The 25,620-nt window shown below is 44.1% G+C and overlaps 1 protein-coding gene across 5 annotated transcripts in view; it reads right to left on the bottom strand.

Annotated features, from left to right (window-relative positions):
- MSRB3 (methionine sulfoxide reductase B3) overlaps nt 1-24,938 on the bottom strand; it is a 90,363-nt gene extending 65,425 nt beyond the window's left edge. Inside the window, exons 1-4 of one of the 5 annotated variants that reach the window (XM_054084012.1) lie at nt 24,781-24,804; nt 22,875-22,952; nt 6,255-6,329; nt 916-1,042 (exon numbers count right to left, since the gene is read on the bottom strand). In XM_054084012.1, coding sequence (XP_053939987.1) covers nt 916-991 — 76 coding nt within the window. In that variant the 5' untranslated portion in view covers nt 992-1,042; nt 6,255-6,329; nt 22,875-22,952; nt 24,781-24,804. Of the gene's footprint in view, nt 1-915; nt 1,043-6,254; nt 6,330-22,874; nt 22,953-24,780 lie in introns of all 5 variants that reach the window. The other 4 variants (XM_054083990.1, XM_054083973.1, XM_054084001.1 and 1 more) reach the window with 4 other exon arrangements.
- Between the last annotated feature and the right edge of the window lie 682 nt (nt 24,939-25,620).

Raw genomic sequence — 25,620 nt, 5'->3', positions numbered from 1 at the left:
CCAAGTGAGTTCTCTTCTGATGCTTCAAATACTGATCAGCCAGGACTGCATCTTTTCTTATTTGGGTGTCAAGAAAATTCCTAGTAGTGTTCAAAATGAGCTCAGCACAGCTTTTATTTTCTCCCACATAACCACGTACACTGACATAATTATGCAGGCATTACAGTTACCATTGCCTTTTAAGTGAAACACAAAATACTTATGTTCCAGGGTTTTGTGATATAACCAGTTCATGGAGATAGGGTCTCACAGCACCTTTCACAGAGCTAATAATAGCCGAACCTAGCTCTCACATGAAAAGTGCAGCTGCATCTGGGCATTGAATTGCATGTTTCCATTTATTTATTTAGAGAAGTGTCACGTAACTAAAGAACATGCTGTCAAAGGAATGAAAAAAATATATTTTAAATTCTGCACACTTTTTTGTACAGAATTTTCAGTGCAATATATTTGATTTATAATAAAAATGTAAAAAGAGGCACAAAAACACCTATGACATACTGCTAGAGGTTTCAGAAAATATTTTTAAGTCCTACGATTCATTAGCAATTGATATACTAAATTCTTCTGTATACCTTTTAAAAAATTCTAAATCCTATTTGATAAATTATTTTTCAGTTTAATTACACAGTTTTTGCTAAGAATGAGGAAAATAATGTAAAATTTAATAAAGAATATGCTGGACAAGGAAATCAAGACAGCATTTCCAAGCAATACCTAAAATCTTGTAGATGAAAACTCTCACTCAATCCAGTGGCTTTTACTTAACAAAAACAAAAGGCAAACAAACCTCAGGTTCAAAGGAAAACTGAAAGAAACCAGAGCAACCCATAGCACATCGTTTCCTGCAGCAGAGACACCCATTCCTAATAGGGCTTTAATTATGCATGACACAACAAGCAGCACCCATTCAACCTGAGGGAAGCCCACAGGCTCGCAGGGCCACTGGCTGGCTCTTTGTCACCAAATGCAGCAGGTTGAATGCAGACATCACTGTGATATCCTCACCAACAAAACCAGAGGCAAAGAACAGGGGCAAGAGCTGAGTAGGGAAGAAAAAAAAAAAAAAGAAAGAAAATAAAAAATATGAGAACAAATTAAAACATCAAAAATGTTAAGATACATTCACAGAAAAAAACAATGCTTACAATTTTTATGAGACCACCACATGGGAGTACAATTCCAAAGGCACTTTTTTTTAGTATGTTTAGCCCATTTCTGACATCATCACCGTTTAATATTTGGTATCTATTCCACAGTACTTAGTGAAGCAACTTGCTTTGCTGCCAAGGGACAGGGATGGGGCATTTTTACAGGAGCATTCACAACAGTTCCTTTAGACACCTATCTTGGAGCAATGTGGGGCAGCAACCTACATGGTCACAAGTCCAGAGGTACTAAAGGATAAATCTCAGAACCTCAATCAGACAGCAGGAATCCTGCTTTGAACACCCAATAACGCACGGCACATCAAACGTGCAGACTTTTCTATTTATTTTATTCAAAACAAAATCACACTCTGCAACATTTCCAAACGGTGAATGCTGGAAACCAGTCATTGCTAGAAATTGCTCTTTTGATGACTTGTTTGAGGAACCTGACATTTCATTCTAATAAACTTGCCAGTTATCTTAAAACCACAACTTCTTCTTTTAAAGGCAGGAAACAATTCACATTGTAAACTGTCCATGAGCCGCACTTAAACGCTCTTCCGGCCTGTTTAAATATAGCAAACAGGAAGATGGCAGTCACAAGATTTTATTGTAGAAGAATTTAATGCATGAATGTAGATTCTTCGTGATGAGAGTGGTGAGGCACTGGCACAGGTTGCCCAGGGAAGTTGTGGCTACCCCATCCCTTGAGGTGTTCAAAGCCAGGCTGAATGGGGCCTCCAGCAGCCTAAACTAATGGGACGTGTCCCTGCCCATGGCAAAGGGTTTGGAACTGGATGAGCTTAAAAGTCCCTTCCAGCCCAAAGCATTCTGTGAATAGTAATGGTTTCATTTAGCCACAGTGGGTAAGAGGACACACTTTATAGCGCAGCCACCCATGGCTGCAGCTCCCTTCAGGAGATTGTAGAATCACAGAATCATAGAATGGTTTGGGTTGGAAGGGACCTTAAAGATCATCCAGTTCCAACACCCCTGCCATGGGCAGGGACATCCCACTAAACCAGGCTGCCCAAGGCCCCATCCAACCTGGCTTCGAACACCTCCAGGGATGAGGCAGCCACAGCTTCCCTGGTCAACCTGTGCCAGTGCCTCACCACCCTCATCGTGAAGAAATTCCTCTTCCTGGTGGCTTATTGCTTTCTTATCTTCCAGTTGCCTACTTGGGGATTGTTTAGGAGTTTGTTTCCAAAGCTTTGTCGGTGTTGGAGGTAGGCTTATAGCCATGCCGTTCACCAATCACTCTTTTCTTTGGACATTGTTGGCATACTTCTGAGGTTTTGGAGAGGCAAAAGCCCTTCAAACATCCTCAAAGGTGCTTGCTCTTTTCTGAGCAATTGCTCCAGCTTGTGTCCCAAAGAACGAGGATGAATCTCCTAACCTGTCAGAGGAGGAAGAGTGACCTGAGGCAGAGGTTGCAGGCACACAGGATAGCTCTATCACCCGGCAATGTGGTGATTCAACATTAGTGCCTAATTTTATCCAGGGATGAGGCAGCCACAGCTTCCCTGGGCAACCTGTGCCAGTGCCTCACCGCTCTCATACTGAAGAGAGCCCTTCTTATGTCTAGTCTAAATCCAACTCTCTCCAGTTTACACCCATCGTTCCTTGTCCTATCACCACAAGCCTTTGTGAACGGTCCCTCTCCAGCTTTCTTGTAGCCCCTTCAGGGACTGGAGGCATCGAGGAGCACAGCAGAGGCAGCCCCCACCGAAATCAATAGTGAAGCTCCCGTGGACTCTGCTGGACACAGGATGAGGACCCAGGTCACTCACGAGGACTCCCGGTCCACTCCCAGGTGCCTGCTTTGAGTGTCAGGGGCTGCGGGATGCAGGGACCAGCAGTCACCCAGAGCAGGGGTTTGTCCCGGGCATCTCCCCCGCAGGACCAGGCACCCAGCTGCCACTATGGCCAGGCCGTTCCACCTGACCGAAACCAGCTGCACTAACACGCCCGAGCTCTGGCTCCGCCATCCCCGCCATTCAGCCCCCACGGCCTGTAGCCCCGCCCACCGCCACCAACCCCGCCCATTCGTGTCAGCCGCGCCCATCTTTGTAGTCCCGCCCATCGCTCGCAGCCCCGCCTGTTCCGATTAGCCCCGCCCACCGCTCGCAGCCCCGCCGCCGGGCAGCGCGCGACCCCTGCCAGCCGCAGCGCCCCCGCGCGGGGCGGCGCCCCCTGGCGGTCTCGGCCCTTGGCGGCCGCCATTAGAGCCGGGCCTCGTCCCGGCTCCACCGAAGCCCCGACCGGCCTGGCTGCTCGGAGCGGGTGTTTCGGAGCCGCGGCGGCGGGGGCCGGCATGCCCAGACGCTGTCTGCAGTCCTCCAGGATTATAAGAGAGAGCTGGGCTCTGGAGAACTCCTGGTAGTTCAGCGTTCACCACAATGTGGGTGTTTTGTCTCAAGTATTCGTAAAGACTCGTAGAATCGCTCGGTTGGAAAAGACCTTTGAAATCATAAAGCCCAACAGCACCTGCCCACAACTAAACCACAGCCCCAAGCGCTTCATCCACCCGGCTTTTAAACCCCCCCACGGATGGGGACTTGACACCTCCCGGGGCAGCTGTGCCAGTGCCCGAGAACCCTTGCAGTGAAGAAATTCTTCCTCATGTCCAATCTGAACCTCCCCTGGCACAGCGCGAGGCCATTCCCTCTCATCCTATCGCCTGTTATTTGGGCAAAGAGACCAACACCCACCTCGCTACAACCTCCTTTCAGGCTGTTGTAGAGAGCGATAAGGTCTCCCCTCAGCCTCCTTTTCTCCAGGCTAAACAACCCCAGTTCTCTCAAGACACCTCTCGTAAGACTTGTTCTCTAGACCCTTCACCAGCTTCATTGCTCTTCTCCAGACACACTCCGGGACCTCAATGTCTTTCTTGTAATGAGGGGCCCAAAACTGAACACAGTATTCAAGGTGAAACTCAGAGGCTATACAAGTCCTGAAAGCCCAATGAACTACATCTGAGTGTTCATGAAGGCACTTGATTGCAGTTAACATTTTATTCTGTTATTGCTGATGCTTTGATCACTATTTTTATTTACTCTCTACATTACAGTAGTTTCAAGTAGGAAGGGACCTCCTGGCGCTGGGATTACATGTAGGCAAATGTCCTTCCAGTACTTACAGGGAGCCTACAGGACAGCTGGGGAGGGGCTTTGTATCAGGAGTACAGGGATAAGACAAGGAAGAACAGTTTTAAACTGAAAGAGGGGAGATTTAGATTAGACATTAGAAAGAAATCTTTTACTGTAAGAGTGATGAGGCAGTGGAACAGGTTGCCCTGAGAAGTCATGGACTCCCCCATCCCTGAAAGCATTCAAGACCAGGCTGGATGAGGCTTTGAGCAGCCTGGTCTACTGGAAGGTGTCCCTGCCCATGGCTGATGGGCATGGATGATCTTTAGGGTCCCTTCCAACCCAAAGCATTCTATGATTCTATGAAACTAGACCCCTACCATGGGGGGCTTACAGATCATGGTAAGAACTGCTTGCAAAGAACGAGTGAAGAGCAAAGTCCATGTCATAATAATGAAAACATCTGATTTGGAGGTGCTCCACACCCTGACTCTACAGGTACAGAGCTCAGGCTGACAGAGAACAATGGTACCCAACTCACTACAGCAACTACTGCAGGGTTATGCTCCCGTCACACCAGCCTTTCACCCCGTGCATGCCTCGATGACAGCACGGCAAAACTCACAGTCCACAGAAGGGAATGCTGGCTTTGGATGCTGCTTTTTGTTGTTGTGATTTATGTATTTTTGGGGGGTGGTTGTTGGGTTTTTTGAACACATGCTACTTGCTGCACTGCCTGCAACACCCAGGACACCCCAGACACCCAAGACCCAGTGCTGGCTCTCCACTGATGTCCCCTGGTGTAGCCAGACCTCTTGGAGCCCCTTCACTGCACTCCACCCTTTAACCTAGCACAAGTGCAGAGCTTTCGTCCACCCGGCTCGCGTAATACGCACACCGCACTCAGAGATAGCTTGTAAATCTTATAAATATAGATCATAAAAATCAATGGTAACTATGTCATTAGGTGGGCTTCAGGAGCCTTTTGCTAGGATGATACATATTGTAACTCCAGGAAAGCCTTCCTTTTAGGATACTGATATCCCATTATTGACATATGTTGAAGTACTGCCAGCGTTCAAGAGCTTCTGTATTATCAGTTGCAAACGTTCAGAAATCACAAGTTAGACTCCTGAAAAAACATGATTTGTTAAAAAGTAATACAGGGCATCTGTCAAACTTGTCTTTCGGAAATTAAGAACTTTGTACATTCTCAGGTTATGTTTTCTCAACCTCTGTCTGCAACTAGAGAAATTTCTTTGGGGAAGGGACAACTGGAGAGATTAAATTCTGATATTATCACATCTTGCTCTTAACAGCCTTAAGGGAAACATCAAGAGTCTCAGGAGCTGATAGCACTACTGGTTTAAGTTTTCCCATGTTTAATGTTTTTCCTGACAACTCAGGTCCAGAATTCCTCACATTACATGAGAATCCCAGCTCTTACAATAAAAATGTGAAGTTCTATCTCCTTACAAGTAAATTAAAAAATAACACACTTTTATAAGGGACTAGTATTTTTTTTCTCTTGCCCCAACAACGAGACTTTAGTATGAGGCTTCTACTTTTTTTTTCCAATTTCCCTCCCCCATGCCCAAGTCTCTGGCCCCATTTGGAGGGCAGGAAACAATTAGAGATAGGTACACACTAGTCAGAAAGCCAGGCTCTTTGTCAGGACTTTCTATGTCACTGGAAAAAAGCAAAGAGCAAAAATATTGCCACACTGGAGAAATCCAAACAACCGGAAGTTAGAAGACAGTAAAGGCCTATGAGTCTGCTATACTCAAGTGTTTCATTAACAGTTTAATTTTAATCAGTATTTGTTTTATTAAGCTTCTCCAGTACAGCAATAAGTTCAAAGAGTTGTTTTGCAAAGTTTTATTTATTTACTTATTTTGAGATAAATCAAACTATAACCAAATGTTTTACTGGTAAAGCTTAGTGGGATATTTAATATATACATTTATTCCAGCCTTAGCAATTGATTGTTCTTTATTTGGCTTTTGCTCACCTAAAGCTGCTGCCAGTCAGACTCAGCAGACAGAACACAGCAACCACTGGGCATGGCAGGAACAAGAAGTGCAACCTAGAGAGAACCACAGGAGCAAGCGTTTCAGTGTATCATGGATTTCTGTGTCTAAACAGTTATTTACTCCTTAGTCATTTTCCCTTAACACATTCTCTGCTAATGCCCAAGCTTTTGGTCTTTCCTGTTCCCTGCACTGCACTTGATGTTTTTTAGGGACTTTACTGTTTGCAGTAAATGTCTTAGTTTTGTCATGGTGAGTGCTAAGGTGGAGAGTGGAGGAAGGCAATGTTTAACAGCTTATAAGGAGAAATTTAATGGGGTCTGATCCAATAACCACGACTGAGCTGCCAGCTGTGGCAGAAGTCTGGAGCACAGGAAAACTTTCTAGCAAGGGGATGAGGACTGTCAGTTATTTATCAGAGAAAGGAGAAGGGAGGGATTCCAGTTGGATTCCAGTTCCCACTTCTGATCCCAGAAGATCTCTGATACTGAAACTCGCAACCTTTGCAGTGCACCAAGTATTCTTCTCACACACACACACCTCACCACCTGGGCTAACCATCCCTTCTGTCCTGGCCTCCCAACAGCCTGCTAGAACAACGAGGACACAGCCTTCAGCCCTCAAAATCCGCACACATCCTTGTGAATATTAAGCATTTGTGCTTTATATTTTTAGACAACTGCATGTTTCAATGCATTGCACTGTATTTGAAGCATCTGGCAGAATATTGTAAAGGTAATTGACAAAACCTTTGGAAACTCCCATTTAAAGAGAGATTTTAGGCTCTGGATTTTCATGTGCTTGCATATCCATTGATAATGCAAACCAGGTGTCTTCACAAGTTCGTGATTTGCTATGAAAATACCTTGCAAAAGCTCACTGTCTGAGTAAAATACTTTAATCATTAACAGCTAACAACATGCAGCAAAACATCATAAACATAATGACAAATATAAGCTTCTCAAAGGCTTCCTGAAGAGTCATAAAACATTCTAAAAGAAAATAATTATGTTAGCCTTACAGGCCTGCAAAAGTGCTGAAGCATTTAACTTGCATGCTTGTCTGCATATACATTTTCCCCTGTCATACAATACTTGCTTCTCAGCTACAGCCACAGAAATCAGGAGTATTAGAGCTGAATTCCCACTTCACTTTTAACACTCTCAATTAAAGCATGTTCTCTATACCAGTTTGCCGTGGAATGTGCAGACTGAATGGCAATCCAGTCTACCTTTAGGAGGTTTACATCGTGCCCTGATAAAAGAGGTAGTTACTGCCTTACCTCATAATATCTGAGTGGAAAATCAGAACGTCCAGCTTTAAACCCTAAGTTAGTACTACTGTTAGAAAGGAGCCTGAACAGTGAAGTTCAAAACCTTTTTGCTTTCTTGAATTTTACTTATTGCTTTATACTGGATTTTGTTCTTAAGCCCTTTCCATAGCAGAATCACAGAACTGTTTAGGTGAGCAAAGACCTTTAAGGTCATCAAGTCCAACCATAAACCTAACACTGCCAAGTCTACCACTAAACCACGTCCCTAAGTGCCACAGCTACATGTCTTTTAAATGCCTTCTGGGAGAGGGACTTTCTCATCCCCTTTCTACAATACAGAACACACAGTATAACCCATAGGAGTTTTAAAATATCAGTTTGGCTAACTTATGCTTTAGGATACTGCCAGATCCAGCTACAGATGTCTCAATGGTCCTTACATACGGGAATGATCATTTGCAGAGGAAACAGAAAAGTGTTTAGCTGAGGAGTATATTCCACATTTCATAATGCGAACGATAGTGGTTGTCCCTGCATGTGCAGAGCAAGCAGAGCTGGAGGTGGGCACACATCCGCCCAGGCACACTCAGGAAGGCACACACTGCAGCTGTACAAGCTCAAGGGGTGCAGGAGGCCCTCCTCAGTCCCACAGCTTCCTCATGGTGCCCACTGGCCAGCCATCTTTCTCCTGTGAAATGAGGTAGTATGGGCCAGTCTACTCATGTTACCAATGGAATGTTTTCACATTCTAGCTGGGAACCTTCAGTAGCAGTACCTTCTATGCTCATTTTAACAGCTGGAGTAGGGGAGGAAGAAGAAGACTATGAAGGTTGAGATCAGACAAAGAAGGAAGCAGGAAAAGAAGATGAGGAAGGAACAGATAGCACAGCAGCAAAGCTCTCCCTATAGCGGCGTGGCCAGCAGGTCCAGGGAGGTTATTCTCCCTCTGTACTCGGCACTGGTGACACTGCACCTTGAGTACTGTGTTCAGTTCTGGGCCCCTCACCACAAGAAGGATGTTGAGGCTCTGGAGTGTGTCCAGAGAAGAGTAACGAAGTGGGTGAGGGGGCTGGAGAACAAGTCTTACAAGGAGCAGCTGAGAGAGCTGGGGTTGTTTAGCTTGGAGAAGAGGAGGCTGAAGGGAGACCTTATTACTCTCTACAACTACCTGAAAGGAGGTTGTGGAGAGGAGAGAGCTGGCCTCTTCTCCCAAGTGACAGAGGACAGGACAAGGGGGAATGGCCTGAAGCTCCGCCAGGGGAGGTTCTGGCTGGATATCAGAAAAATTTTTTCACGGAAAGGATCATCGGGCACTGGAACAGGCTGCCCAGGGACGTGGTCGAGTCGCCTTCCCTGGAGGTGTTTAAGGAACAGGTGGATGAAGTGCTTAGGGACATGGTTTAAGGGAGTGTTAGGAATGGTTGGACTCGATGATCCAGTGGGTCCTTTCCAACCCGGTGATTCTATGATTCTGTGTATTCTCACCTGCTCACCCAGGTGCCTCTCTGTGATAAGTAAAGCCTTAGGGACTACCCATCCTCCATATTCCATCCTTAGACTGTGTATAAGTTTCCCACTGTGGTTAATCAGAAATGGTTTTAGGAGTGCAGCCTTTAGTCTGAACTTTTATCACCCAGACTTTGCTCCTGCACCTAAAAGAAATGAGATTCCCACAACAGATTTTGGATTCCTGGGCAGGCTGAAATTATTATCTTTCCAATAAATTAACCATTACAATCTTAGAAAATAAACCAGATTCTGAAACCTTTGCAAACAATTCAGGATAATTTCACTGATTTCAATTGTTAAGAAAAAATATGCTAAGTGAGGTGGTAGAGCTCCATGTGTCTGTGAGTTTGTATTTCTATTAAGATGGTTATCCAGGATAGAAAAATTATGTATACTTGTGAAAGAAAAACACTACATCGGAGCAGAGAACAAAGAGCTATATTTAATTTTCATTTAATTACCGAATTGAACTAACATTCTCTCTTGCATCATCTGCCAAAGGTTTAAATTCATAATCCCTTGCAGGGATACACCTTTTTGTTTGCTGAATTGGCCACTGCATTGCTCCCCCCTCCAGCTAGTGAAAAACCAGTTTGGCAACAAAGAAGCTAGTGTGCTCTGTAACTAAAGCCCAGAGGTGTGTCCAGGGGCCAAATTAAAAAGACCTGAGGCATGAGAGGATAAGTAAAACAAAGCGGGGTTTGAAGGTTGTACCCTTCCAAAAGCCAGAAGAGGAAAAGCGCATTATCGCCTCCCTGTTCTACAGCTGCCTCCACAGAGGAGAGAACCGTGAAGCTGAATTCTCCTTATTTTACCACTTAAGATTTGCATACAGCAGAGCAGTGGTACTGGTTCCCTCTAAACAACCAGAGGACTCGGCCTCATACAGTGGGGATGAAGAAGACATCCGTGCTACACTGAGTACAAGGAGAGGAGGGAATTAATTAGAATTAATGAATTCATTCTCCTTTAAGTAACACAAGACTTAAGAGGGTCCTTGCTCAGGGGATTCTGGCTTGGTCTTTAGGGAGGGGTGTGAAATGGCAGTTTTCATTTGTGTAGAGACAAGACACTGCAAGCCTTGTGGGCAATGGATGAGATGGGAAAAGTGGAAAGAGGAAGAGACTAGACACGTAAGAAGTCCCCAAGCCCTGCTAAGGGCAGAAACCAGCACATCTCTGAGCTTCACCAGTGCACACATCTGTCATTCGCAGATTGCTTCTCAACAGTTACGACTGGTGATGCTTCCCAAAGGACTGTAAATATAGAACAATTGGGAATTTCCCCCATCCATTCTTGCTCCTCCCAGATCTAAAGCACCAAAATAGAGCTGAGCTGCACTTTCATTTTCCCTGGCTTGGTAGCCTGCCAACATAGAGCACACTCCTTTTACGGCAGTGAGTTTGTAACTACAACTGTCATAAACTATTCTTAAATGGGTCTTTTCTGAGAATCACAATCCTTTTAACATCTTGAAAAATATCTAATCTTTTCCATTCCAGGCAGTCTTCTACAGTGCAGTGGTAAAGATTTAATTGCTTCTGGTGCTCAGATGTTGAGACACAAGTCTTCTGGAAATAACCTTTTAATTTAACAATTCCTACTGGCAAGCCCAAAAGCTTTTTGCATTGCTCACCAATAAAGAATTAGTTTTCAGTACTGAAAAAAAAAAAAAAAAGAAAAAAAACAACGTTTAAAAAATTCTTTGTTACTGCAGCAGATACAGCTATTCAAGAGGTACCATAACAGTGAAGACATGATATCCGGTTTTACTATCAGGTTGATTTGAGTAGGTATGTTCTCCCTCTCCACCAACATTTGCCTTGTCAAGCTTACCAACATAACAGAGCTAATAAGCTTTCTATTCTCTCCATTTTTAATTCAGGGCAAATCCCGTGCAACATTTACCAGAAGGTGAAATACAACTTTCTTTTTTTAGCAGTGAACAGAAGCCCTTCAGTAAGAATTTCTATTCTGCTTTCTGAAACAACTTTGCACGAGTTTTTACTTCTCAAAGAATACAAAGGCTAATTTTGAAGAATAAACAAATACATCATTTGGAATTAAAGAAGTCCTCTTAAATTGTGTTACACAGTACTCCGTAACTCAGCATTTCTTCCCTGGCTTACAAAGGTTATTTGCCTGGGTAACAATACACAACAGATATGTGATACGAGCCGTTTCTCCAAGGTAGGATATCTCATAAAAATGAAGTAAAGAGAAAGCCTCCAGCTGAAAACTGGTATGACTTAACAAACTTAAAACATCAAAAAAAGCCCCATTCATTTGAAAAGAGCATCCTCTCACTCCTTCCTAAAATGAGACAAGTAAAAACGAGCCTTTCAGCAATTTGCTGAGCATGTGTGCCTGTCCCGCACAGCACAGATGGGCTGCGGCACAGGAGATGTGAAGGAAGATGCCGCTTCTGCTGCACAGAGAAGCTGAGTTCTGAAACATCACAAATGAGTTTATTTGATGACCTTGTTTTCTGAGGCACTGTAAGGGAATGCAGAAATGACATTTACTAGTCCACTGAAGTAGACAAGGTCCCTGAACACATCAGAGCTAAAAGCAGTTGTGATTTCAGATGTGGTTTTGGCCTCTGATTTAATGATCTCCCAGAGTAAAATGTGTATTGGGGAATTACAAACCCCAAACAACGGTCCCTGTCACAGCAGCAAACTAAAGCATCCTCAGTGCAGGATCAGGTGCCATGGGGTTATTTACTGTGTATGCAGGAGATTACGAACAAATAATCGGTATGGCCACCAGACTTTCAAGGTACTTAAAATTCTTTCAATCTAAAAAGTGGTTGGTGCTAATATCTATCTACATGTATATGTACATAATGTGTCAATAAATACTACACACCCTACTAGACAAATAAACTTCTAGTGCAAAAGGCACACATAGATCCCCATCCTACCCAGACATCAACTTCTGTCATTTCATGCATCATTCAATTCTTCAGCACAAACCATTTGAAAGCTGAATTATCTCCCTATATTTTTATAATTTACTACGTGAGAAAATATAATTTTAATCAGACCATGAACCACACCTGAGTATTGTCTAATATTTTGGGAGTTGGAACTAGATGATCTTTAAGGTCCCTTCCAGCCCTAACTATTCTATGATTCTATGATTCTATGATTTTGCAAAAAAGTTTATAAGTAAAGCATGGGGTTTATAAAATTTAGTTCTGATCTCTCTGTTAGCTTGCACAACTGCATTTCAGACCAATTCAGATTGGTTTTTTCTCCTTTTTTTCAAATCACAGCTACTAGAAAAGTATTTCAAGTTAAGGACATCGCAGCTGCCAGTCTCTCCCCAGCGGTCTCCCTTACATGGAAATTTTCTACGTGGCTCTCTTTAGAAACCAATACCGTTTACCACCACAGAGAGGAGCCACCTCCCTTGCATAAAAATAGATATTGCAGTCCTATGAATTACCCTTCAAGCAACATCCTTCAAACAACACCCACAGCGCAGAGAAGTCTATGCCTATGTCAACAGAATAAAAGCACTCATTAAAAATGTACCTTTGATCACAGATTGTGTCGTGATGGTACACAGAGAAGCCTTTTGAATATACAAGAAAACCTCAGTCTTTTATCTAAAAATAGTTTTAAAAAGTTATAGCATGAAGAAATTCTGATGCTGCCCAAAAAAAACCATAAAAAAATGGCTCAAACACTGTAATAGTAACATTAACGATCCTAAAACCAAAGAACCTTTAGCATTTGGGAAAAAAAACAAATAAACATATAATCCATACCAAAATAAAATTCCATCAAGTAAAACAGACACTCCTAAGTCTTCCCAATCAGAGATGTACTTTTATTTCTATGAATAGCAGTGAGAAGACACTACAGCAAATAAGGAAAGAGTATTTATCTTGATACTTTAAATCTTCTTTGAACTTATAGTACAATTGGGTGACTGAATATGGAACATCAGTGACTGAAAAGTGAGAGAGCAAAGAAGACTGCTTCTGTCCTAACAGCAACAAGTTTGATTCAAGTATAAAAATTATTTGATTTTAAACCACTGCCCAAGGTGGATTAATTTAACAAATACTTTAGTTTCAATTTCTGTAATGCTATTTTCTTAAAACAAATCTTCATTTGGTTAGGCTATCATTAAATATGTTGATTAACCAAAAATACATAACCTTACAGGAAATATTCTGCCACTATTTAATAACTAGGATTATATGTACATCTACCTGTACTTAGGTAAATACAGGGATAAAAATATTTGTTCAGGGCTCCTTTTTCCTTCATACAAGACAAAATGTCAAAAGACAAAGTTTTTTTCCAGTGAAAAATGTTACTTGGAATCCATGTGGGCTGAATTCTTATATTCATTCCAGGACAGTTTAAAAATGCACAACATAGCATTTTATTTTTTTTAAATTATCTGAATGTATTTACACTGTATGTGCAGCCCAAGCATCTGCACCTCAAGGCATCATAAGGCTATTCTTCTGTTTATGAACACAAGAAGTATAATAAATTCTAGTTAAATATATATTTTTAAATCTGATTTGATTATTTCACTCTTCTTTGATTCTCTCTCAAATGTCCAGGATGTGAAGCTGTCTCTTCCTCTTCTTCTAATTGACTGAAAATACTAACTGTTACAGCTTTTTCACTTCACACTGCTCACCCAATATGCACGCAAAAGACAAAAGCACTTATCCTGTACCCACCAGCTGGACTTGTAGCCAACAGAAATCACGTAAAACCTGTCTGCACAGCAAGTACTTCACTTTAGGAAAAAAACATAAATACTTTCTCCCGCTCTGTGAGAGTGAGCATACAATGGGACTGATACAGGAGTTATCTCCAGGGTCAATTCCCACACCCCAGTCTGAGAGCCACAAGTGGTCAGAGGTGATGCCGCCTGCCCACTGACACTGATACAAAAAATGTCAGTGTATAAAACTATCTAAGACTCGTTTTGGAGTTTTGGAAAGCCAGCATCCTTTATCAGGCCTGGGCAACGCGAGGGAGTGATCTCCATCAATCATGTGCAATGAGACAAAGGCTAGTTACAGAATATATTTCCCACTTACATGCCTATGTATAAATTTTCCCAGAAATCTTATGCATATTCTAGTACTTTCCAAGGTCTAATTTTAATGTTATGAAACTTTGCAACAGTCAAAACTCTTGCTAATTTGGAGCTGGCTCCAGCTCTCTGCTTGTCCTTGCCTTTCAGATTAGTAAGGATTCCAAACAAAGGTGATTGCAGAAGAAGAGACTTCTGTTTAGCACAAATCATTCCTCACACAATAGGTTATCATTTTCAAAGAAAGGACAGTGTCTGAAAAACACCATTTTGAGGAAAACATGCTATCAAAGAAAGAAAACATGCTACCAGACAGACATTCTGTCTAATTTTCAAGCACCACAACTGCTTAGATGAAACTTAACTGTACTTTAACTTAAATCAAAATATTCCCCTTTGAAATATTTCACATAATGTATCAACACCAGGGCCAGCAGCAGCCCTCCATCCTGCATGGCCCCCCCCTCCAAACGCACACCCATGCCAGGCCTGCCTGTGCCCACGCAGCTGGGCGGGTGAAGAAGGAGCCAGCTCACGGGATGGGCACACCACTCAGTTCAGCTCCTGCCGTCCAGAGGGTCATGGGGGGAAATGACAGCTGCAAAGTTTGTTCTCTTCAGCTTCCCATCTGGATCAATATTCTAAGATAAATTTGGATGTTTTCTTTGCATAATCTGTTCTTAAAAGTGACATCTGTTCCACTTCCTTCAGCAGAGGCAGCAGCACAGCACCCGCAGGCGGCAGCCTCCTGCTCCAGCCTGCTTTCAGGAACTTCATTAAGCCTTGCCCCAAATGCAGTTTGTTTCTGTCCTACTTCAGCTCATGCTCCAAAAAAGGAAATCCTGCCCTTAAAACATCAGGAGTTCCTCTTAACTGCCTTGGTCCTGACATTTCTCACCATTCTCACTGACACAAGTAGAAATTCCCCAGCGACTCAGCCATGCCCCTACAGCATTCTCAGGCCTCAACGCAGGACCATTCCTCTCCCCAGGTGGTCACTTCTGTGCATCTCAGCGCTGAGTGTGCAAGCCTTCAGCACCCCTCATCGAAATAAAACGACAAAGAACATACCAGCTCTAAGTCCACCTTCTGGTTTTCTGAAACAATAACTGCTGCTTAGAATTCCGATATGTTTGCTCAGGATGGTACTTCCTATAGCGTTGGTAGATACATATAGAAAGATCTTCATTCTCTTACATTTATATGCATGTCTACTTAAATACATATTCACAGATAGACCTTACCTGGATGTTTAGAAAGTCTATGTAGTTGCTGGACAAGACAAATAAGAAAATAAGTAAACCATAAACCATGATCAGTTAAACCCATCTGTAAATTTCACTATTTGTAACCAAGTAAAAAGAAAGCAACACACAGAACTGATCAGGGGTTTGGCAATAAACTGATTGCCCAGGTGACCCTCCCCGGCAGTGTATTTGAGGCTGTTTCTTTTAAGAAACAACAGAGGGAATCATCTGAAGTAGCTGCAGTGACTAATTTCAGACAGTTCTATCTCTGCTGCATAGACATTCCTCCTCACAAATGGTCAGCGGATCACAACGGTCACTTTGATCTGCCACAAATTATTTTGTCAATCAAGCTGCTGAAGCTGCTTTTTTTTTTTGAGAGAGAGAGAGAGAACTTTATCAACCAAGCCTTCCTTCTCACTCTTAGGAACTCACTTCAGGTGCTCTAGCTGGATAAATATGAGATTGACTATCAGAAATTAGGCACTAATGTTGAATCACCACATTGCCGGGTGATAGAGCTATCCTGTGTGCCTGCAACCTCTGCCTCAGGTCACTCTTCCTCCTCTGACAGGTTAGGAGATTCATCCTCGTTCTTTGGGACACAAGCTGGAGCAATTGCTCAGAAAAGAGCAAGCACCTTTGAGGATGTTTGAAGGGCTTTTGCCTCTCCAAAACCTCAGGAGTATGCCAACAATGTCCAAAGAAAAGAGTGATTGGTGAACGACATGGCTATAAGCCTACCTCCAACACCGACAAAGCTTTGGAAACAAACTCCTAAACAATCCCCAAGTAGGCAACTGGAAGATAAGAAAGCAATAAGCCACCAGGAAGAGGAATTTCTTCACAATGAGGGTGGTGAGGCACTGGCACAGGTTGCCCAGGAAAGTTGTGGATGCCCCATCCCTGGAGTTGTTCAAGGCCAGGTTGGATGGGGCCTTGGGCAGCCTGATCTGGTGGGACATGTCCCTGCCCATGGCAGGGGGTTGGAACTGTATGATCTTTAAGGTCCCTTCCAACCCAAACTATTCTATGATTCTAAGATGGACTTGCCAAAATCTAACCCTGTCAACCAAAGTACTTTCCTTCTTTCTGTTCTACAGGCAGAAGGAAAGCAGTAAATCCAATGGATCTCAAACAGAACTTTTTGACAGAGCAAACTGGAAAAGCATCTTCCTTCTGGATCAAGGCACTATAACATGGGTGCAGAGCTGCTTGAAAAATAACACTTTCAGCGTTTCTCCTACTCACTTGGATCGAAACCCAGCAAATAATTGTCTTACTAAAACTGCAAAGACACTAACGTGCATGGAGTGCAAAGCACTTCAAAAAGCTGAGCAGAGCTCAAGATGGTCTTAATAAATTGGAGAAATGGTCAAAAATCAGTAAGATGAAATTCAGTATAGCCAAGTACAAAGAACAATATTTGAACTTTAAAAGCAATCTTCAAATGCATAAAACCAAAAAGGAAGAATACCAGACCACGAGCAGCACTGCAGAAAAGGATGCCAAGGATACAGTGACAATAAATTGAGCCAACAGTGTGATACAATTGGAAAGAAAAAAAAAAGGCATATGCCAACATGGAGTTTATGAAAAAGAGAAGCATAATACACAGTAGCAGGGGCCGGGGAGGAAATCTGCACTCCTCAGTAGCAGTGCGGTATCAGCTGCAACACCCTGCTGGTTTGGGGCGTAGGACAGAGGCAACTGGAGAGAGTCCAGAGGAGAAACAAAAAAAGGAGTGGTTCAGAAAACCAAATGCCCACAAAAAAAGTTTAAGAACTTGGTTTGTTTAGTCTACAAGAATGACTGTGGGGATGGGATAATACTCTGAAAACCTGCATGTTGTCCTAGATAACATTACACCACTCCACTATTACACTGTCTGTATAGAATCACAGAATCATAGAATCACAGAATCATAGAATCACCAGCTTGGAAAAGACTTCTTGGATCATTGAATCCAACCATTCCTATCAACCACTAAACTATGTCACTGAGCACCTCATCTACCTGTATTTTAAATACCTCCAGCGATGGTGACTCAACCACCTCCCTGGGCAGCCTCTGCCAGTGCCCAGTGACCCTTTCTATGAAAAAAAATTTTCTGATATCGTCTGAACCTCCCCTGGCAGAGCTTGAGGCCATTCCCCCTTGTCCTGTCCCCTGTCACTTCCGAGAAGAGGCCAGCACCTTCCTCTCTACCATCTCCTTCCAGGTAGTTGTAAGAGAGCAATAAGGTCTCCCCTCAGCCTCCTCTTCTCCAGGCTAGACAATCCCATTTCCCTCAGCCGCTCCTCGTAAGACTTGTTCTCCAGCCCCTTCACCAGCTTTGTTGCTCTTCTCTGGACACGCTCCAGAGCCTCAACATCCTTCTTGTGGTGAGAGGCCCAGAACTGAACACAGTACTCAAGGTGCGGTCTCACCAGTGCCGAGTACAGAGGGAGAATAACCTCCCTGGACCTGCTGGCCATGCCGTTTCTGATACAAACCAAGATGCCATTGGCCTTCTTGGCCACCTGGACACACTACTGGCTCATGTCCAGTTGGCTGTCAATCAACACCCCCAGGTCCTTCTCCTCCGGGCAGCTTTCCAGCCACTCTTCCCCCAGTCTGTAGCGCTGCATAGGGTTGTTGTGCCCCAAGTGCAGGACCCGGCATTTGGCCTTGTTAAACCTCATGCCATTGGCCTCGGCCCAGCAGTCCAGCCTGTTTAGATCCCTTTGCAGAGCCTCCCTACCCTCCATCAGATCCACGCTTCCACCCAGCTTAGTGTCATCCACAAACTTGCTGAAGGTGCACTCAATGCCTTCATCCAGGTCATTGATAAACACATTGAACAGGGCTGGACCCAGTACCGAGCCCTGGGGAACCCCACTTCTAACTGGCCTCCAGCTGGAGTTAACTCCATTTATCACCACTCTCTGGGCCCAGCCATCCAACCAGTTTTCCACCCAGGAGAGTGTGTGCCTGTCCAGGCCAGAGGCTGACAGTTTCCTAAGCAGAATGCTGTGAGAAACTGTGTCAAAGGCTTTACTGAAGTCCAAGAAGACTACATCCACAGCCTTTCCCCCATCCAGTAGGCAGGTCACTTTGTCATAGAAGGCGATCAGGTTAGTTTGACAAGACCTGCCTTTCATGAACCCGTGTTGACTGGGCCTGATCACCCATTTGTCTTGCATATGCTGTATGATATTACCCCAGATCACCTGTTCCATGACTTTCCCTGGCACTGAGGTCAGACTGAGAGGCCTGTAGTTTCCTGGGTCCTCCCTCTGACCTTTCTTGTAAATGGATGTAACGTTTGCCAGGCTCCAGTCCAGTGGAACATCCCCAGTCAGCCAGGACTGCTGGAAGATGATGGAAAGGGGTTTGGTGAGCACATCCGCCAGCTCCCTCAATACTCTCGGGTGGATCCCATCTGGCCCCATAAACTCTTGACTGCCTGATTAGCCAAGCAACTCTCTAACCACTTCCTCTTGGACCATAGGAGCTTTGTTCTACTCCTCTAGCTCCTGGAGATGTACACACATATGACTGTCATAGTTATGACCTGACAGTTGTATTTTAGATAAAACTGTCTTACTCTGTAATTTGCAACAGAGCAACAACAAAGGCTTATTGCCCCCCAGACAGCTATTGTATTTCAGATTTTAAAGGACTTCACAGGCAGAATCTTGCAAGGTATCTGGTGTAATCCTTCCCAGCATGGATCAACAACTGCTTCAGCAGTTTGGTACAGTTCAGCACCTCACTCAAGTTCCAAGGCAAATCGGAAAGCCGCCTTGAGTTTTTGGACGAGGGATGCCAAGATAAGTAGAAGACTAGAAACCATCAGTGTCCTGTGGGTCCCTTTCCAAGTGGGCCATTAATCTGCTACCAAGTCAGTGCAGATCTCATCCCTTAGGTGTACTTGAAGTAAAAGCAAGAGCATGCAGAACAAATATGTACACAGACAATTTGGTTTCTCTTATGAAAAGAGATATTAAAAGGTGTGCTGTCACCACAGAGTATCTTTCCACTGTCTATACAAAAGACTTAATAAAACACTGATTTTAATCCTGAAAAATATAAGAAAAACTGAGTATACAGTCTAAAAGTACAGTTCTCGCAGCAAGACAGTAACTACTGACAAACAGTGCTCATTTCCCTGCAGCTGTTAGAAAACAGAGATCATAAAATTACTGAAACCCCAAATCACAGGATCATAGAATAGTTACGGTTGGAAGGGACCTTAAAGATCATCTAGTTCCAAGCCCCCTGCCATGGGCAGGGACATGTCCCACTAGATCAGGCTGCCCAAGGCCCCATCCAACCTGGCCTTGAACACTTCCAGGGATGGGGCTTCATTTGTGGAGTTTCTGCATTTGCATTAAGTTCATACAGTTGGCTGATCCACCGCAACTTTTCTGCCTGTCCCCAAGCCATCAACCTGTGCACCTGTTGCGGCCTTCTCTCACACAGACTCACGCTACAGATACCGACAGTGCTGTTGGTGTGAAGGAGCAGAAGCCAAACCAATACTATCTGCAAGCCTTGATTTCAGCATTATTAAGACTGAATGAGTACATTGCTGATCACTTCCTAGTACAAATTCCACTTGAACTGGGTGTAAGCCGTGACTGCTTGTCATTTGCCATCAGGACACCTAAGGAGGGATCTGCCTTGGTTTTACGTTTAACATCAACCTTCCTCCCAGCAGCAGGATAGTGACAATCTCACCCAGGTGGCAAAGCCTGCTTGTACAGGCTTTTTCTTAGCCGACTGAGCCAGTATAGTAACTTAACATCAAGCCAATACCTGTTCTTGAACCGGCTGCAGGAAATCCAAGGCCAGACTCACTGCACTGTCAAACATCTGCCACGTGAACTGAAAAGTGACAACCATGCCATCTAGGACAATTCTCCGCAGCCAACTTTCTGTGGGACACCTCTACATGGTCAACTCTCCATGAGGACAACTCAACACAGTAGTGGGAACTGCTGATTCCCTGCATTCCCGTTTGCTTGGGGCTGAGGAGGATGCGGGGATGGTGGGATGCTGTGCCCTTAAGTCCCTCAATTTAAAAAACACCATTATCCCCCTCCCCCCCAAAAAAGAACAAAAACCTCACAGTGCTCAGGCATTCCCATGTAGAGTTGTCCTCACGAAGAGCCAGCTGCAGTGAGTTGGCCCTTTCCCCATCCACGTGGCTCTCATCCCAGCAAACCCACCACACAAGTCCTCAAAGTGGTTCAAGTCACCTACACTCTCCGTGCACGCAGCCAGAGACACAGCCTCACCTGATTTCCCCAAGAACCACACACTGGGGAACAGAGAGGAACAAGAACACGGCAATCCCTCAGCCAGACAAAACACTTTTGGGGCTGTTTTCTTCTGGTGACGACTGGCACAGATCACTTCCCCAGGAAGCTGCTAGGGCTTTTTGTGTTTATATATTTTTTATTCCCCCCCCCCCCATTTTCATTGTGTGGTTGGAGGGAAAGCGGTGGCATTTGGCAGCTACTTTCCATCAGCGCTACTGTTATTCCCTGGCAGCAAGGATTTGTTTTCCATCAGGTGAAACGCAAAGGCATTGTCCCTGTTTGGAAGAACATAGCATTAAAGAGACCTCTGGGGAAATACTTCCAAATGCCACACACGACATTACTCTTCGGATTTCTTGGACGTGGTAACACTTTCCAACAAAACAATGTGTTAGCACACTATGTACGTTTTGCTAAGTTGCTCCCCATATTTCAAACAAACCATTAATCTTGATGTTCAAATGCTACTGAGAGGAAAAAGCAAGCTGGAGAGCTCTGCAGAGGTCCCATCCTTCGATTTTGTGCAACACCCAAAAGCTGAATCATGTCTAAATGCAAAGCTTACTGGAAAGATCATTTGTGCTGCTCACGCTAAATAATGAAGTACTTATGCTGTTAATCATATTACTAAACAATACAAAACTATAATTTAAGTCCATGAAGACAGCAAAACTTCATTACCAACTTGTAAGTTCAAGTATTGTTCTTGCCTGGTTTGGGCTAGTATTGTTTCAATTCCTCAGGTCTTAAAGGCCTTACTGGGAAAAGCCTCTTTATTCCCAGTACCAGTTGCTGGACTGTGTGGTTTTCAGATAATGCTACTGAAATTGAGGTTGCTAAATGAGAACCAGAAGGCTGGAGCTAAGTAGATAAATTATTATTTCCAATTATCTCATAATAAATTATGTTCCCAAAGAATTCTTGTCCCCTATTTTCAGGCAAAACATAAGGATCACAGTCTTCAGAGATTAAGGACATAAAAATCCCCCTTAAAACCCAGAATTACATTCTTCACCTTCTGGTAGGAGTTATGATGCAATACATGTTTCAGTTTTTTTTTCTTAAGTGGTTGGTTGGAAATTACTTTTAAACACTGCTAGTGGGTTACACATTCACAAATTTCCACGGAGGAGGACTTAAATCTTTAGTTCTGTGCCTTTTTTTTTAAGCTAGTACATATTAATAGTTTACTGAGAAACTGAGATCCTTCTGAGACAAATGAAGTATCTGAGAAGATAATAATAACAATCCTACAAGAGTGAGGGAAGGGTAAGTTAACCTTTAGCCACTACTTACTCTGCAAAAAGAATGTCCCAAAGCTGGCAGAAGTTGTTGTTGTTGTTGTTGTTATTGTTACTTTAACAACCTCTGTGTTGTGCAGAGAAAGCAGCCTTTAAATAACTCCATTTATGGACACAGTTATTCCAAAGCAAGAAACACCCTATTTCCATCTAGCCTTGGCGTCTGCTCCAAAACAAGCACATCAACTCCACAGTTACTCAGGGAAAGCTAAAATCCATACTTCATTCTACAGTAACTCCCAAACACGCAGTCATAAACACACCAGGAATTTGAAGGCCCATTTTTCTGGGGTTGTTTGGCTAAAGGAACCCTTAAACAAGTAAGGGCTAGACCAAGCTATATTTAGGCTGACAGTTTATCCCACTTTCCCATCAGCTAAAGCCTCCACAGCTTAAGTTCACAGTCTGGGTGCTGCCGAAACCACAGCTTTTAATGAAAACAGAAAAGAACAGAAAGGAGAAAAGAGGGTCATATTCCCTACCTATGACTAATACAGCGTCACGTGTAGCTGAAATATTGCCCTGTAATGAGGGCACACTCACTTTAATTATGCAGCTCATCAGAGGTATCTCAAAAATTGACAGCTTTACTGCATCGTTTGGCTTACAGCAATGCCAGTCAGATGCAGACAAGCAGACTTCTTAACCTTCTGGCTGAGAAGATTAAATCCTTAACAGAGCGATCTCTTCTCTCTCCCTTCTCCCTCCTATTCCCTTATCTTTTAAAACAAATAACAAAGGAACCTTTAACAACCTGCCTAAAAGAGAAACTACATTGTCCAGCGTTTCTAATGCAATAAATAAGCTGGACCTCCAATGACACAGAAACAACTATCATCTTACAAAGCTGGCAAAACACGAGTAGGCAGACAAGATCCTTCCATACCTTAATAAACATCCGGGCAAAGGACCAAATAACCTTCTCACGCACAAGCTTCCCTTATCAAACAGCTGTAAGGAATTCCTATGGTATGTACAAATATAAAAATCTGTATTAACCAAAGCCCTGTGAGAGCGCGTAACCACCACCACTTGAAAAAATAAGCAAGGTCATTCAGTCAAAAGATTTTATTTTTGTCTAGGATCAACTGCTTTATATGGCTTTGCTACTGAATATAGAAACATTACCCCATATACAAAGGCACTATTTTTAAAGATCGTGCTTTTGGGGGGGAAATAGAACTCTTTTTTCCTATTAAAAGATCTTTCCAAATTTGTATTAAAGAGATACAATAAACATCAGGCAGGGAAAGGACCAAACAACCGCATTCTAGACTGAACTACGTATGGCTTAACTCCACCAACTTCAAAGGTTTTGGGAAATCAATGCGGAACTTCATATTTCTTTTTTATTTAAAAAAATCTTGTTTCACCTCAGAATTCTAGGATTATTTAGTAACTCTGGTTAAGCTATTCACCATATTTCATTTCCTACATAAATTTTCAAAGACAATGAAGAAATACTGTTCTAAAATAAGCCGTGTCTACAGCAAGACAGGCGATTCTTTTAGAAACTATGAGCAAACGTCTGATTAAGATGACAAGCCACATGGAAACTCCTTCCAGAATCAGACTTAAAGGGCACTGTTACCAACCAAATTTGGCAGAAAAGGAATCATGACAAACTGCAAAGGCATGCAGCAGTGCAATAAAAAGTTGGGAATCATCAGCAAATAAGACGACAAGCACTTGTGTCAATTCAGCAAGGGCAAGAACATAATCAGGACAAATTCTAAGCATTAAACGCCGGGCTCGGATAAATGGCACCGTGCCACGGTGCGAGCAGAGCTGGCTCTTCCATTTACTGACCGCTTGCCATAAACAAGCTGGATCAGGAAGGCAAATTACCTGCCTATTGCAGATATCTCCTTCTGACATCTGTCAAGAGCACCCAGTTCCAGAATCACTTTAATATTAAGAAGATTAAAAGAGCGAGAACTAAAAGTAGGATGTATATAATGTATGACTCTGGACTTCCCCAACAGCCGCGTTTAAGGTCAGAACTCTGATCAGAGCTGACGTTTAGCGCTAGGTAACAGTAGGCATCCAGCCTTATCTGTGGATACTGTGAGAATTACTTGATAAGTTTTGATGCAGCTGGTTTTTATATTTAATTATCTCATCATATCAATCTGTCTTGTAAGATATAGCTGGTTTAGGTCGGGAGATAAATTGGAGGGAGTCTCCAGACATGGTTGCATAAAGTAAAAAAGAATGAACATTCTTTGAGGATTTACACGGTTCTTGGTCTAAAACTAGTCTATATACCCGCTGCTTTTGTAAGATGGGATGCCTTTTTTAGAAGGGCATCCCATTCAGCGTCTGAATTGTAAAATAAAGATATTATTGCCTTTGCTCCAAAGACTTTGTCCTTTTCAGTATTTTGAATAAGCTTTTCTCCCAGTACCCACAGCTAGGGTCGGCGTTTTTAACTCTAGGATATCCCCGTTTACGATCCCTCTGTCTTTACGCAGAGGGAACGGCGGCTGGAATTTCAGCTCAAGCAGAAAAGCCAGCACCGACACTAAATGTGTCAGATATTACAGGGCGCTTAACCGAGTCGCATTTCTATTCCCGGGGCGTTAAGGTGCACCAAGCGCAGCTGCAGCCGCTTGGAAAGGGAACGGGAAGAAACAAATTACGCGTTACTCTTTATTTCTCTCTTTGTCGGTAGCACAACGCGGATCAAACCCACGGGGCTCCCTGGGGGAAAGGCGGCCGAACCCCGTTCCGCCCGTGGCAGGAGGGTCTCCCCGCGCCCCCCGCCCCGCGCCCCGCGCAGCCCCCGCTACCTGCGGCCCCGCAGCGACCGGCCCGGCGCCCCGCGAGCATCACGGGAAATTCCTGGGCGCCCAACGCCAAATATGAGCATGGAGCCGGGAGGAGCCCGGCCCCCGGAGGACAGCCCGGCGGCTTCTCGCCCTGTTTTCCTCCCCTTTCAACGTACAATTTCCTTGCTGTTCCTTAGGGAGAGGGGGGAGGAATGGCGGGGGGGGGGAAGGAGGGGGGGGGGCGGCTCCGGCTCCCACTTGCGGCCAGAAGCCCAACAACAGGAGAAAGCGGCGGGGCGAGGGAGGGGGTCCTGCCACTCTGTCCTCTCCTGTGAGACCCCACCTGGAGTACTGTGTCCAGTTCTAGAATCCTCAGCATAAGAAGAATATGGAGCTGTTGGAACGGGTCCAAAGGAGGCACATCAGGATGATCGGAGGGCTGGAGCACCTCCCATACGAGGACAGGCTGAGAGAGTTGGGGTTGTTCAGCCTGGAGAAGGCTCCGAGGAGACTTCATAGCGCCTTCCAGTCCCTGAAGGGGCTCCAGAAAAGCTGGAGAGGGACTGTTCACAAAGGCTTGTAGTGATAGGACGAGGGGGAATGGGTATAAACTGGAGGGGCAGATTTAGACTGGACATAAGGAAGAATTTCTTCACCATGAGAGTGGTGAGGCACTGGCACAGGTTGCCCAGGGAAGCTGTGGCTGCCCCATCCCTGGAGGTGTTCAAGGCCAGGTTGGATGGGGCCTTGGGCAGCCTCATCTAGTGGGATGTCCCTGCCTGTGGCAGGGGGGTTGGAACTGGATGATCTTCAAGGTCCCTCCCAACCCGAACTATTCCATGATTCTAAGACTGGAGCTCT

The sequence above is a fragment of the Cuculus canorus genome, chromosome 1, assembly GCF_017976375.1.
Source record: "Cuculus canorus isolate bCucCan1 chromosome 1, bCucCan1.pri, whole genome shotgun sequence".
Lineage (NCBI taxonomy): Eukaryota > Metazoa > Chordata > Aves > Cuculiformes > Cuculidae > Cuculus > Cuculus canorus.
This window is presented reverse-complemented; position numbering and strand designations above follow the sequence as displayed.